The sequence below is a fragment of the Naumovozyma castellii genome, chromosome 7 (assembly GCF_000237345.1).
Source record: "Naumovozyma castellii chromosome 7, complete genome".
Lineage (NCBI taxonomy): Eukaryota > Fungi > Ascomycota > Saccharomycetes > Saccharomycetales > Saccharomycetaceae > Naumovozyma > Naumovozyma castellii.
The window spans coordinates 13802-27629 of NC_016497.1; the positions used below are offsets into that span (position 1 = coordinate 13802).

Consider the following 13828-nt stretch of genomic DNA (forward strand, 5'->3'; position numbering starts at 1 on the left):
AATGTATACAAGTTATCTAAATGTTGAATGAATATTCTTAAAATGTATTTATATGCAATTGTCTACTATTTATTTACCGGCATATGGACTAGAGGATGTATTCCTGTATTGTGGTGATTGTTCATGAATGGTCTTGGACAACAATTGTTGATGTTGTCTATGGTACTGCCACTTTCTTCTATTACTCTTGTATGAAGTTCTCACAAAATCTTCAAATCTGAATAAACTATCTTGAGGGGATTCCATACTCTTACTTTTCGCTGAAGAAACAACTCCAAGCATTGATTGCGCAGGTGATCTTAGATTGTAAACATTCTTATTTCTCACTGGAGTTGGTTCCTCAGCTAGCTTTTGTTTCCAGTTCGAGGTTATCGTGTTTAATGCTGTATCCTTCGTAAAGAAACTGTCTAAATTATCTAGTTCAGCCCACATGTGGCTCAAAGAGGCATCTTTTTCCTCCGCTACTGATGCTGTCTCGTTCGTATCAATTCTTGCTAAACCGTAATCATTGCTGGTATCGACTCTAGCAAGACCATAATCTGTATTAGTATCCACCCTGGTGAGACCATAGTCCCCATCTGCATGGAACTCAACCAAATCATCCATGTTTTCTGGCTCGTCTATTGCATTTTCTTCTGTTGTTGTCTCCGTGCATGTCATAAAAACTGCATGAACGTTATGTCTCGTTGTAGCTGCAGTGAATGATGGCATTGGAATTGACCAACCACTGGGTTCCGGTAAACCAAATAATGTAGTACTCATGTTATTATTGTTCTTAATGTCCCTGTTCCCCATACTAATCCTTAGCACGTCTTTATCCATTTTACTTCCTGAAACATTAGGTATAACATCAAGTACTTCTAATGCCAAAAAATCGTGTTCAGTAAGTAACAAGCGTAATAATGGAGAAATTAAATCAGCACCAACACCCAAAAATTCAGGTCTCTTCAAATCAATTAGGGGAAATAAATATTTTAATATCTCTAAGGTTTGGATTTTAATCCAATCAATCTTATTTAACAATAAACCTAACAAAAAGGTCAATGTCTCTGCAGCAAATGTTGGGAAAAAATTTCCAGATATGAAACTGACAACTTGGCTTAAGAAATCTTGTTTGGACCTGAATTTATTCTTAGCCAATGAATCAATTAATCTTGATAAGGAAGGTTGGTTATTTGCGTTAGCCAGTGCTATTAATGAACTTGTAGCAGTTTGTACATTGGAAAAATCTTTCCTATCCATAGCATGTAAGAATCTTGGTAAATCGGCAATTAAAGCAAACAATAAACGGGATTCTGGATTAGCAACAATTTGGCTATCCTTTAGTAAATTTAATTTATCTAAAAATTTAAGAGTTATCTCAAACGAATTGGATGATCTCAGCCCAGTCATTACTATTTGCTGCAAACCATCAAATCTCCCTTCCCAATTTGAGGGAAATGTTGAAATTAAACATTGTACCGTATCTGGCGAATCTAAATCAATTTTAGAGATAAATTTGGTAATGCATGACAGTACTTCGATAAATTCTTGTTCATGAATAGTACTTAGACAAGCAGTAATCGACCAAAATAATTGAGGGAAACTAATCAAATCTGTTGGATCAAGTTCTGCCATTATTGCATTCAAGGTCATAAGGATTTGCATGGCAAACCCTTGTATATCTGTGTTTTCATCCGATATTGTATTCGATAATCTATGCAACATATCTTTTAGCATTTCTTGATCGAGGAATGTCAGAAGAGATCTAAATATTTGAAATGATCTACAAGCAACATGTCTTACAGAACATGTGGTGGCCCATTTTAATGCAACCTTTTGCCAATCCATTTGAAAACCTGGTATGTCCGAAAAGATTGTAACAATATTTCTGACTAGTGGGTCCATGGTCTTTGGTGAGCGGGCGCCTCCTTTATCCTTCACAAGATTATCATATGACCAAAGTAAGGTTCTGTCTCTTATAATTTCCACAATCTCCTCTGCCTTCGGGTGAGTTGGAGCAACTCCAAAGATAATGTTGCAAAGGACTTTAGATGCACATTCTTGAATAAGAGGCACATAATGATCCAATAAACAAAGGGAGATATGTATCAATGATGGCATTTTAGTTTTTATTGACTCACTTGGGTTTGTGAGCAAATTTACCAGAAAAATTATGGATAGTTGAGTTTTCGAAAATATGATATGTTTGCCTTGGTAGTTTAGACGATCCCATATATTTCCAATAAAAAAGACGTCCTCATGGCTCTTGGGTTCTAGGATTTGTTGATTAGGATTTGGAATCATGGATTTTGGGTCGAGATTACTGAGTAAAGAGTCCATTAAACCTATCCCTCCCGGAACATTAGAAAGGTACAACACAACATCTCTCGCACACTGAACAAAATTTGGGTTCTTGTGTTTCATGGAAGATTGAATAATATATTCTAACGAAACATGGATATTCTGGAAGGAATTGCCCTTCCCTAACGAAATCCATACTTCTTCTATTTCCTTGGGAAGACTATCGTTCAGGTCAACAGTAATATAAAACATATTATTTAAAACCATGAAAGTATCAATTTCATCTATCGATTTTAGAACAAATTTATTCACCCAAGGAACCATTAGGACTAACAAATCTCGTTTCGTCTCAAAAGTGAATAGATCTAATATTCTGGTCATGCTTGAAAATATACGTAGACATAAATCTTGAGAAAGTAATTCTGCAAAAATGCTAGATATCTCCTTTGCGGTAGACTTGTATACTGTCTTTGAAGAATTTGCAAGCCTCTCCCTGAAGACTTTAGTATAAGATGAATTGTGTAATTTAGTTTCTACAGCGGAGAGAAGAGCAACTGCATCAGTTCTTGTATCTTCCTTATCAGATACCAATCCATATAACCCTAGAGAAACCAGTTCATCTTCTTCCAAAATTAATTCATCCAATTTTAAAACTGATTTGCATAAAGTTGTATAATAAAGCACAGCAACTGCTGGATTATTGTGGTGAGACACACATTGAAGGCCCACATCTTTGAATAACTTAACATTGTCTTTATTTTTTTCCAGAAGGTTTTCTAATGTTGTCACACCTAAAGCTCTTACGGTTTCATTATCTGCATTGAATAATGCTTCAATCCAAGACAGTAATGCGGTGGTATCGAAAGATATGACGATAGGTATATTCGGAAGGTCTTCAATTGTCTCGGTGATAGGATCAGAACATAGTACTGCCATGGTCTCAAGAGTAAGCATTTCCAATTTAGTTTTTTGAAACTCAATTCCCGTAGAAATTGCAGTTTTATCGTGGTCTGTCTCTGTTTTACGGATCATAATTTCGTAACGGTCTCGTGCAACATGGGCAAACTCACCGTAACCACACCATTCTTTCAAATAATTGAAGCATGAAGTTCTAGCTTGGAATGGAAATAATTCCTCGATCAGTGGATGCTCCCTGATAGTAGAGTAATAACTTTTTAATAAAGATGCAAAATAGCTTCGTAGGCGTTGATACTCGTATGAATACTGGACAGTGTCATTTTCTAAAAAGGATTTTGTGTTCCTTAAAAATGAGGATATCTTTTTCAATATCCACGTATCATTATAAATAAGCGGGTCCTTGAGAAAATCACTAAGAATAGTCAGAATATGAAACATTTCTATTCGCAATCCATTATTTGAACTCTTTTCGTTCCACCCACCTAGAATACTATCAATGCTTTCGATATAAGTTTTGTATATATTCACATTCATTGAACTTAATCCTGCAATAATGGCCACCTGTATAAGAGAGTTCTTTGAATTAAGAAGCGGTAATACCATTTTAAAGATGGATTTCGCAGACTTAATTTTTTGATGTTGAACAGTAAAGATTTGTTGACTTTTTTTCCTTCCATGCTGCATGTTATTATTTGGAATGTGTAATTTTTGATCGCTCGTAGAAGTTAACGACGTGCAAGCTGCAATCAAATAGATTCTCCATTGGTTTATTATACTTTCAGGAGAACCATTCTCTTGCTTCATGTCATTCTTGTCTTTAGCTATGCGCAAAACAATTTCATGAACCTGCACTAAACGAATGCATATAATGGAGCGACATAAAGCCATGGTAATTGGGCATTTCTTAAAAATTAGAGCCAGCAATTTTGGGAAGGCTTTCTGCCATAGAGCTGTATCAACGCCATATTCTGATTGGGCAAGTTTTGAGAGTAACCCTTTTTTGTACTTCGATTTTAATCTGCTTAACCTGCCTTTCTCTGCTGAACTTAAAGAAGATTTGTACGATCCCACTAATGATATGACATCAGTATCCTCTAGAAGATCTATTAAACGAGTACCTTGATCTGGAACAAAATGAGATGATGATGAACGGGAGTGGCTGCCTGATATACTTACTGTCTTTTCAGCCATTGCCCTATCAAAATTAGAAATAATTCTTAATATCTGGATACCTAGCCTACGAATTTTTGAATCGTGGGCACACAGAAAGAATAAACCATTACCCTCCACTTCTTCAATAACAGTGGCAATATTTTTCCATTCTATTTTTTCAGTCTCACTGGATGAATCAGATTCAGATTCAACTGGTATCAATTGGATACCGTCAAGTCCAGTACCTTTCTTGTTTTCTTCGTTTTTTGAAGTTTGGAATTCTTCCAGCCAATATTCGAGCAATTCAACGTATAAATTAACAAGCTTGTTATATTCCTTCGATGATAGATAGGACATATTATAGCTCGATTGAGTTTTCTCATCGAAATCGAAGGAGTATTTAGCAAACCACGTTATCAAAGTGTATGGATTCTTTTTAGATGCAAGTGATTTCAATGCATTTTGACAACTTGTTGCTATCAGTAGATCGTCGTGTACAGCATTCCTTGAAAGAATTTCAATTGTTGATTTATATGGAATATTTGAGGAAACAGACAAACAACATGGGATGACTTCAATAACGGTAGCAAAAAGGGCAATATTAAGATTTCTATTCATGGAACTTTCATTGTCATTAGAAAAATTGAACCCAAAAGAGCTAAACGGTGTAGATGGTTGTTTTTGGTGTTGATTCTCCGGAGACCAAACCTCAGAACCTATATTCGAGTCCAAGAGAATAAACAGTTTGTTGAAGTAACTGCAAACTTCCTCATTATTAATATTCAATGTTTTATTTTGATTAATTGATAATTTATTCAAGTTAATCTCATAATACCTACTATCGTTCTCTGGAAACTCAGGTTTTTCTGTAGTCATTATGAAGCCCTTGTAGGTGTTTAAAGCCAGCAGCATTCTTTCATAATTGATATTATCCAAAGATGATCCGTTGAACGATTGACGAATGAGTGGAATAACAGCGTTTTCCATTAAAAAATTTGGATGTAGGTAACCGATAGACACGAGGACATCTGATAGGGGATTTATTAACTCTAAGTCTGTTGTAATCCAGTTCTCTTTCTTTTTGGTGTTTAAGTAAAGTTTCAAAAGATTTGTTAACGTTCTTGTTGTGTTATTTAAAGTTTCAGTACATCTGTAAAGAAACACCCAAACTAGTCTGGAAATTCCGACAGCGAATATAACACGGTCTAAGAGGTTTTTTGTTCTAATCTTGCTTATATTAGATTCAATTAAAGTAATCCATTGTTCAGTAAATAAGTTCGGTGGAGATGCACATAAGATGGAAACTGTGAGTTTGAATCCACTGGCCCAATATTTGTTGTCGGCCTGTAGTTTCTTAGAAGTTTGTAGTAACAGGGTCATAGCTTTTAGCCAAGTTGGATGATTCACTTCTGCGGTTAATGACCCTGCCATTGGTAATAACAACTGGTTTGTTACTTCTGCGTATGCCAGTCTTACGGATAAATTTGTCGTATTTGCAAAAAATTTAGATAAACTTTCCATAAAATCAGCACTCTCCTCAAATTTTTCCAATGGGTAATTCTTTAATCGAAGATATCGCATACCTAGTATTAAAAGATGGACGGTGGGTTCCATTTCTAACGAAATATGTTTGGGAATCTTTTCTAAATCGGAAATAAATCTATCACTGACAGAAACAAATTTCTTCTCTGACATATAACCTAATAATTCGGCAAATGCGTTCCAATTGGATGATTTAATTATGCTGGATGAAACTGATATTGGATCTGTTGTTTTTAGTTGTGTAAAGACGATTTCTTCCAATTTATCATTCAATTCATCGTCTCCTTCTTCAGGAGTTTGTTTCACAATTTCAATAAGAACCCTACAGAGAATGTAGATACTTATCAATGATTTTCTGTCCTCTTGTAGTGCATTTATTCTGGTTTTTTCTATTAGCATGTCAATTTCTCTTGATCTTTCAAAATCTGAGGAGAATCTACCGCCTCCAACAGATGATTTAGAAGATTTTGATGACGTGTTTCTTTTGTGTTTGAGTAAATCATCCCCTGTTCCAGACATGGATGCATTTCTACTTGTAATAGTCTTCATTATACTTCTCGAAGTGGAACGATGTAATGATCCCATTTTTGAGTTGGAACGTTTTATATTAGGTTGATTTTGCAACTGACCGAGAGGTTCCACATTTTGTGGTGATTGTAATTTTTTATCTTGTTGTTGTAGTAGTTGCTGGTCAATATCATATTCCCTAAATAATCTTTCTAGCTCATCGGATGCTAAATTAGCAGCTTCAGATTTTGTCTTTCTCCAAAACATCATTGCATCAATGACAGGCTTTGGTTTCTTCTTCGCTACATGGCCCAATGATTCAATGACATTATCGAATTCAGGATCTACACCTTCACCGATTATATCTACAATGGATGGTTCTGATGATAAAGGATGTTGTAGGCAAAGATTCAATTTATTTTCTGCGAACCTGATAAATTTAGTAAATAATATATGTAAGGCATATTCAGAAGGATTTTTCCAATCTGTAGCCATTTGTTGTCGTAGATTTGTAACATATTCTTCGCTTGCTGATTGATTTGTTGATTCTGTTGGGGTAATTGCGATTCCCGAATTTATATTCGTATTTATTGCTTTATCATTCTCAACTGGGATAGCAGGTTCTTGCTGTATGTATGTATTAATATTTGGAGTCCTCAATTCTGCCACATCAGGTATTCCGATAGGAGAATGATTCATTGAAAATGTTGATGTTTGTCTTTGGGCTGTGTTTGCACTGTCATTATTCATTTCTGGTATTTCAATCGGTGATGGGATGGCAATTACAGGTATATTAGGGTTATCTATTGCAAAGTTGTGGTGTATTGGATCTTGAGGGTATTGTACTATGTGTTCTTGTTGTTGATTCAAATGAAATTCTTGTATATCATCTTGATGCTCAGCACTTCTGGGGAATATGAAGTCACTGTTATTGTTATTTGTATTAGTACCTGCGAAATGATCCTGTGGGTTATTTGGATGATCATCACTGCTTTGAGCAGGGAACGTGAAACCGGTGTTCATCTGCGAATGTATTAATGTGGCGGTCGTTTCTTGAGTAATTAGAACCTTTATAATGAAAATAAATATGATCCACTATATATGTCTGGTGTGTTAATAAAGGACGAAACAACAGGACTGACTTTGAGAATCTCTAGCAGCTATGATTCTGTTGTTGTTGATGCCTTCTGTACCGTTTAAGATCAAATCTAAACAATGAGATCAGAATCCACCTTTTCCACTGCCGTCGCAAACGATAATATTTGTGTCGCCGTTAAATAAATTCAGGGACAACCGCTTAAATAGGTACTAAATGGATACTAGAAGAAGTTGTAGATATAACTAAGTACCTCTTTATGTCTTTTTTGTGTTCTGGGCTTTTGTAATTACATGCGTGTTCAGCAAGAGTACTGACAGACATCCAGTACTACCTGAATTTAAAAAGCATGCTTTCGAAAAGAGGCAACAACAACGAAAGGTCTTGCTTTTCCTGAGATAACTTATAGTACCACATGTATTAAATTCCAGTTGGTTATTTCTTTTTGAAGCCAATTTTTTTTAGCATGTTAAACTCATATATTTTTTTTTATAAATTCTTTTCAAAGATAAATAAATGGTAAAAACAGATGTCCCCGATTCAACTAAAAATGGGAAAAGTGACCATTTCAATACCAACTACCACATTCCTTTTAAACTAGTTATTTCAGTTCTTCTGTTTTCTCTGTGTCGTTTAGGGATCATTATGTACGATGCGGGACATCAATAGAGGCGTATAGATCATTTAGTAAAAATGGGAAGGTTATACAAACGATGGAACAGCTTTGAAATACCTTTATATCTCTACATTGAAGGAACCTATTAGGACTTGAAATACTAATAGGCCACTGCTATACACTTATTTTATTTCCTAATATCTACTTGGGAAATCAGCACCAATTATCTCAACATACACGGGCAGATCTCGCAAGGATCAGGTGAGATTACATTACGAACTGGTGTCTCTGGATTTACTAATTATACAACCATATTGATAAATGCCCTCGGCTTATGAGAAGTCCACTTTTACCCCTGAGTACTCTAATGAGCTGCTCCGACGAATCCAAAGCGTATACAAGGAAGATATTAAACATTATTACCCACAATTAAAATTAGAGAAGTTGTTGGATCTATTAGAACATACAGAATACCTTTTTGAACTGTTTTTACATTTTGGTCATGAGGGAAACAATAAAGATGCCTTAACTTCCTTTATTGTTGGGTGTTACTATTTGTTCCTGATAATGCCTCAATCTATCCAATTTCAATCAAGAAATAAATCATATGGTATATATTCTGATTTGAAGAAACTTTACGAAAATCAGGCAAGTATGACAAATGTACTTCTGATGGTTAAAGATGAAATTGAAACAATATTGGAAAAGACGGCAGAAAGGGAAATTAACGAAACAAATAATCGAATAGTTAGACAAAGGGCATATTCAGTACCTGACAGTAATGACCTTACAGAACAATTACATTCACTGTCTGTATCAGATCGGAATCTGAAAAGCCCACCGCGTAAGATTTTAATGAACAATTCCTTTGAACACAGCGACAGTGATGTTATTAATGAGGAAAATGATATGTCTTCACCATTATGGACTGCTCCCCCTTTAGAACCTACAGATCAATTGAAATTGGCTGTGCTGGGGAACGAAACATTACCTCCACCTGTAATACCATACGAAGCAGACATTCAAGAAAGAACAGATTTATTAAAGCAACCTAGTATACCTGAATTATCACCGACAACAACAAGTTTGAAAAACTCAAAGGATTTCAACTCACCATTCCAATCTGTAATAAGTTTAGACAATGATATCCCCTTGGTTAGAGAACCATCTAATAATAGATCCTTTCGAGAAACGAATGCCGATAGGTCACAAACCCATAGGAAGGATTCTTATCATTCTGTTTATATGATAGATGAAGAGAGTACCGATAAACTTAACCAGTTTTATGATAGCACAGATTATATTCAAGACTTGCAAAGATTACAAAAGCAAAGTATTATAACAGCGCAAGAATTGTTATCCATCCTATCATGTCCACCTGAACGGATAAAATTGTTATTGATTGATTTGAGATGGTCAAAAAGAACTGCTCTCAATCATATTGTTGCACCAAACGTTGTATCCATTGACCCACATCTGTTATGGGACTCTGCCACAAGTACACCCATCTATAACATGGAAACGTTAGAAAAATTACTTGATAATGAATTATTCAATCGTAGACACGAATTTGAATATGTCGTTTACTACACAGATATGAAGACATACATGCATTCTGATTTTGATTATAATTTTACGCTGTTTTATCTTTTAACGACAGAGACAACAAATATTCTTCGATCTACTCCTACATATTTATTAGGAGGATATGATAAATGGAAAGTCTTTTTACATCATTATGCCAAAGAATATGATATTAATATTCCAGATTATCTATATAGACCTTATGATAAGGCTCTCAAATCAGAAACTCCTGAAGAATTTGAAGAAACGAAAAATAAGCATGTCTTGGAACCACCATCATGGAGGCCTCCTGAACTTCCAGTTAGGATTAGAAAAAGGCCTCCTCCACCTCCACCAGCATTACTACCTGTTCCTCCGAGTCCACCAGTAAAGCCAAGAATAGTTGACGACGTAAACCGTCCAAAGAAGACTTTAATGAATTTACATTCAGCAAGACCCTTACTTCATGAAAGAAATTATCAAATACCACCACATTTGCAACAAACTACTACGCTGACAAGAAGACCATCTATCCCAACTATTGAAAGAAGTCCAAACTTATATGTTTCTTTATCAATTACAGGATTAAGAAATCTGGGTAATACATGTTATATTAACAGCATGTTGCAATGTTTATTTGCTACTAGAAGATTTAGAGATTTGTTCTTAACTTCAAAATACTCTTCATTCTTAAATGGATCCAAATTTCCTAACTCCCCGATGATCTCCAATTCATTCAATTTATTATTTAAAAAAATGTACCTGAATGGGGGATGTTCGGTGGTTCCAACATCATTCTTGAAAAATTGTAATGTTTTAAGACCTGATTTAAAAATACCAGATGATCAACAGGATACTCAAGAATTTTTGATGATAATCTTGGACAGATTACATGATGAACTTTCTAATCAACAAGAAGTGGTAAACGAATATCCAAGTTTAATGTTATATGATACTAATCATTTACGAGTGCAACACGAGGAATATAAGCATTGGTTTGAGAAAAGTGTGATTGGGAATGGGTTATCACCCATTGATGAAATATTTCAGGGACAAATTGAAAATGGATTACAATGTCAACGTTGTGGACATTCTTCTTTCAATTATTCTACATTTTATGTCCTATCATTAGCCATCCCAAAACCATCTCCCACAGGATTTTCCAGATCAAAAAGAGTTAAGTTAGAGGATTGCATAAATATGTTTACCAATGATGAAATGCTTTCTGGAGAAAACGCGTGGGATTGCCCTAATTGTGGATCCAATGCCCAAGATCGAGTCAGAGTTAATACAGATCAATCAGTGAAGAAGAAAAGACAAGGTGAAGAACATAGGCACAAGTCTAGGTTTTTTGGCTTACCTACAAGACCACACAGATCTTTATCGCCGTTTAGAAAATCAGGATCATCGTCAACGAATTCCACTTCTAAGATTAAGCATGAGCAACAATGGAAAACAAAGAAGTTGATTACCATAAAAACGTTGAATTTTATTATGCTTCCACCAGTCCTGGTTATCCACCTTTCCCGATTTTTTTATGATTTGACGAAGAAGAATAAGACTGTCATTACATACCCATTGATCCTAAACATTGTTTTAAAGAATAATGAAGTTGCCAAGTATAAGTTATATGGTATTGTGAACCATACAGGTAATTTAATTAGTGGTCATTATACTTCATTGGTCAATAAGGAGCCAGGCCATAATTTGAATCATAACCAACAAAGATGGTATTATTTCGATGATGAAGTTGTGAAGGCCGAGGGGAACCATGGTGACATTGATAATGGTATTTCGAAAGTTTCCAGTAAGGATGTATACGTGCTATTCTATGAAAGACTTTATGAATAAATTAAATCATATACAAACACATAAATAATTATTTATCGAGCGTAAATTTTAGAAGCATATAGAATTGAGAAAGTTTTAATGAATATAAGAAAAATGATATAATACGAATAATAACAATAATAATAATAAAAAAACTAATAAAGAATAATAACTACGCCTGTGAGCCTAAACTCCAAATGATTTGATAAATTGGATGGTTTTCTCCTTTTCCTCTTGTCTCCTTTCAGAAGACCAATTGAATTCGTCACCCATAATCTTAACTGTACCTGACACAGCTCTTAAGGCCTCCTTTGCATCTAAGAAGGCAAATCGAGTTCTTCTCATTAAGAAATCCAATGCCGTTCTAGCATATTCATATCTCATGGAATACTTCAGTTCACCTATAGTAATAGGATAACGGAAAGTATTAAAATCAGTGTTTCCTAATATTTGTTCCTTTTCCTCTCCAGCCAAGAGTACTGGCAATTTATTAATTTCATCGTTCAAGAATAACTCACAAATAATGGGACTTCTCGTACCATAATTGTCTGACAAATAATTTGCCATCATTGATGGAAGATTATATTTTTGAGATAATAATGCAGAAATGTTTGGATCCCAAAATTCAGCACCTGCTAATTTCAATTCTCTTGTAATGCAAGGTTTGGCATCCACGAATGCACCATTTTTTACCACTTCATCAATGGTTTCCTCGGCCATTTCTCTGTATGTAGTCCATTTACCACCGGCAATGGTTACTAATCCATTATCAGATGTAAAGATAAAATGTGATCTAACTAAACCTTGAGTGGACCCCAAGACTTTTTTCTCATCTGGTGATACCAATCTTGGATCTCTTACCAAGGGTCTAATACCAGCCCAGGCACTTAGTACATCTTCACGTTTGACAGGGAACTTAATGTAATGTTGTAATTCCTTCAAAATGTCTTGAATATCAGCTTCCTTAGCCACGGGGGTCTCTGGAACTTGATTCATAGGGATATCTGTAGTTCCTGCAATTACTTTGCCCTGCCATGGTAAAAAGAACATGACTCTACCATCTGAAGTTCTCACATCTAATAATCCCATTTGTTTTGGACAATAGTAAGATGGTAAGATAATGTGAACACCAGATGAGGGGACTACCATATTTGGATTCTTGACAGCAATCTTGGAAGAAATATCTTCTGGATTGATCATCTTAGGATTCAAATTCATATCATCGGGGAGCCCCGTGGGATTCTTATCCATTTGTAAAATCTTATCACTAAAGGGGCCCGTTGCATTGACAACCACTTTGGAAAGCACATCCATTGTATCACCAGTTTCAATATCTCTTACAGTCACACCATTAATGGTCCCTGTCTCTGAATCTTTCAATAATTTCTGTACCTCCACATAATTCAAGACGGTAGCACCTCTTTCAATGGCCGTGATAGCCAAAGTGGCGTTCAATCTGGAGTCATTAAATGAACCATCATGATACACCAAAGCGGCTTTCAAATTCGTAGCTTCCAACATGGGTGCCAACTCAATGGCATTAGATCTCGATAGGAGATAAGAATTCTTCAAATTTTGATTACCAGCAAACAGATCGTATAATTTACAACCTGCATAGAAATAGGGGACTTGCCAATAAGTGTACACTGGGATCAGGATGGGTAATATCTTGCACAAATGAGGAGCCGTGTTCAACAAATGAGCTCTCTCATTCAATGCTTCAATGACCAGGTCCAATTGACTCTTAGATAATTGGAAAAATGCCTTTTCCAAATAACGGACACCTCCATGAGCCATCTTGGTGGATTTGGACGATGTCCCTGAGGCAAAATCGTTTTGTTCCACAAGGGCCACTTGTAAACCTCTTGTAGCAGCATCCACTGCACAGCCTGTACCTGTAGCGCCCCCACCAATGATCAAGACATCGAATTGACCCTTTTCCTTCAATTGTTGCAAGAGTTTGCTTCTTGTCGGAAGGGACACTTGCAGAGTGTCCACGGGTGAGACCAGTCCTGGTGTATGCTGGCTTTGGAAGTTATGGAAGGAGGTTTTCTTGCTCCTTTGAAGGAAGTACACGCCTGTCCCAAGGGAGACGACGGTGACTACAGCCAGCCCCTTGGAGAGCATTGATTTGGAACCTCTGGAGAACATACTTAGACAGGACGACTAAGTAACTACCTTACTTTCTTGTTTGAGCACCAATGGGTCCTCTTATCCACCAAACCCTGTTATAATGAGTTCTTCACTCTTGTTAGCATCAACCATCAAAGGGCGATGTTCCTGTTTGACACGCGATGTCGGTATAGCGGATAATGGTTATA

The 13828-nt window shown here is 35.8% G+C and overlaps 3 protein-coding genes across 3 annotated transcripts; 1 reads left to right on the forward strand and 2 right to left on the reverse strand.

Annotated features, from left to right (window-relative positions):
• Positions 1-69: 69 nt before the first annotated feature.
• TAO3 (Tao3p) lies at positions 70-7425 on the reverse strand (the record flags this gene model as incomplete). The annotated part of the gene is made up of 1 exon (XM_003677208.1): positions 70-7425. One exon carries the CDS (start codon positions 7423-7425, stop codon positions 70-72), a length of 7356 nt encoding a protein of 2451 aa, XP_003677256.1.
• Positions 7426-8435: 1010 nt separating this feature from the next.
• On the forward strand, positions 8436-11528 carry UBP7 (ubiquitin-specific protease UBP7; the record flags this gene model as incomplete). The annotated part of the gene is made up of 1 exon (XM_003677209.1): positions 8436-11528. The coding sequence occupies one exon, from the start codon at positions 8436-8438 to the stop codon at positions 11526-11528; it is 3093 nt and encodes a 1030-aa protein (XP_003677257.1).
• Positions 11529-11693: 165 nt separating this feature from the next.
• On the reverse strand, positions 11694-13658 carry GUT2 (glycerol-3-phosphate dehydrogenase; the record flags this gene model as incomplete). Its single annotated transcript, XM_003677210.1, has 1 exon — positions 11694-13658. The coding sequence occupies one exon, from the start codon at positions 13656-13658 to the stop codon at positions 11694-11696; it is 1965 nt and encodes a 654-aa protein (XP_003677258.1).
• Positions 13659-13828: the final 170 nt, after the last annotated feature.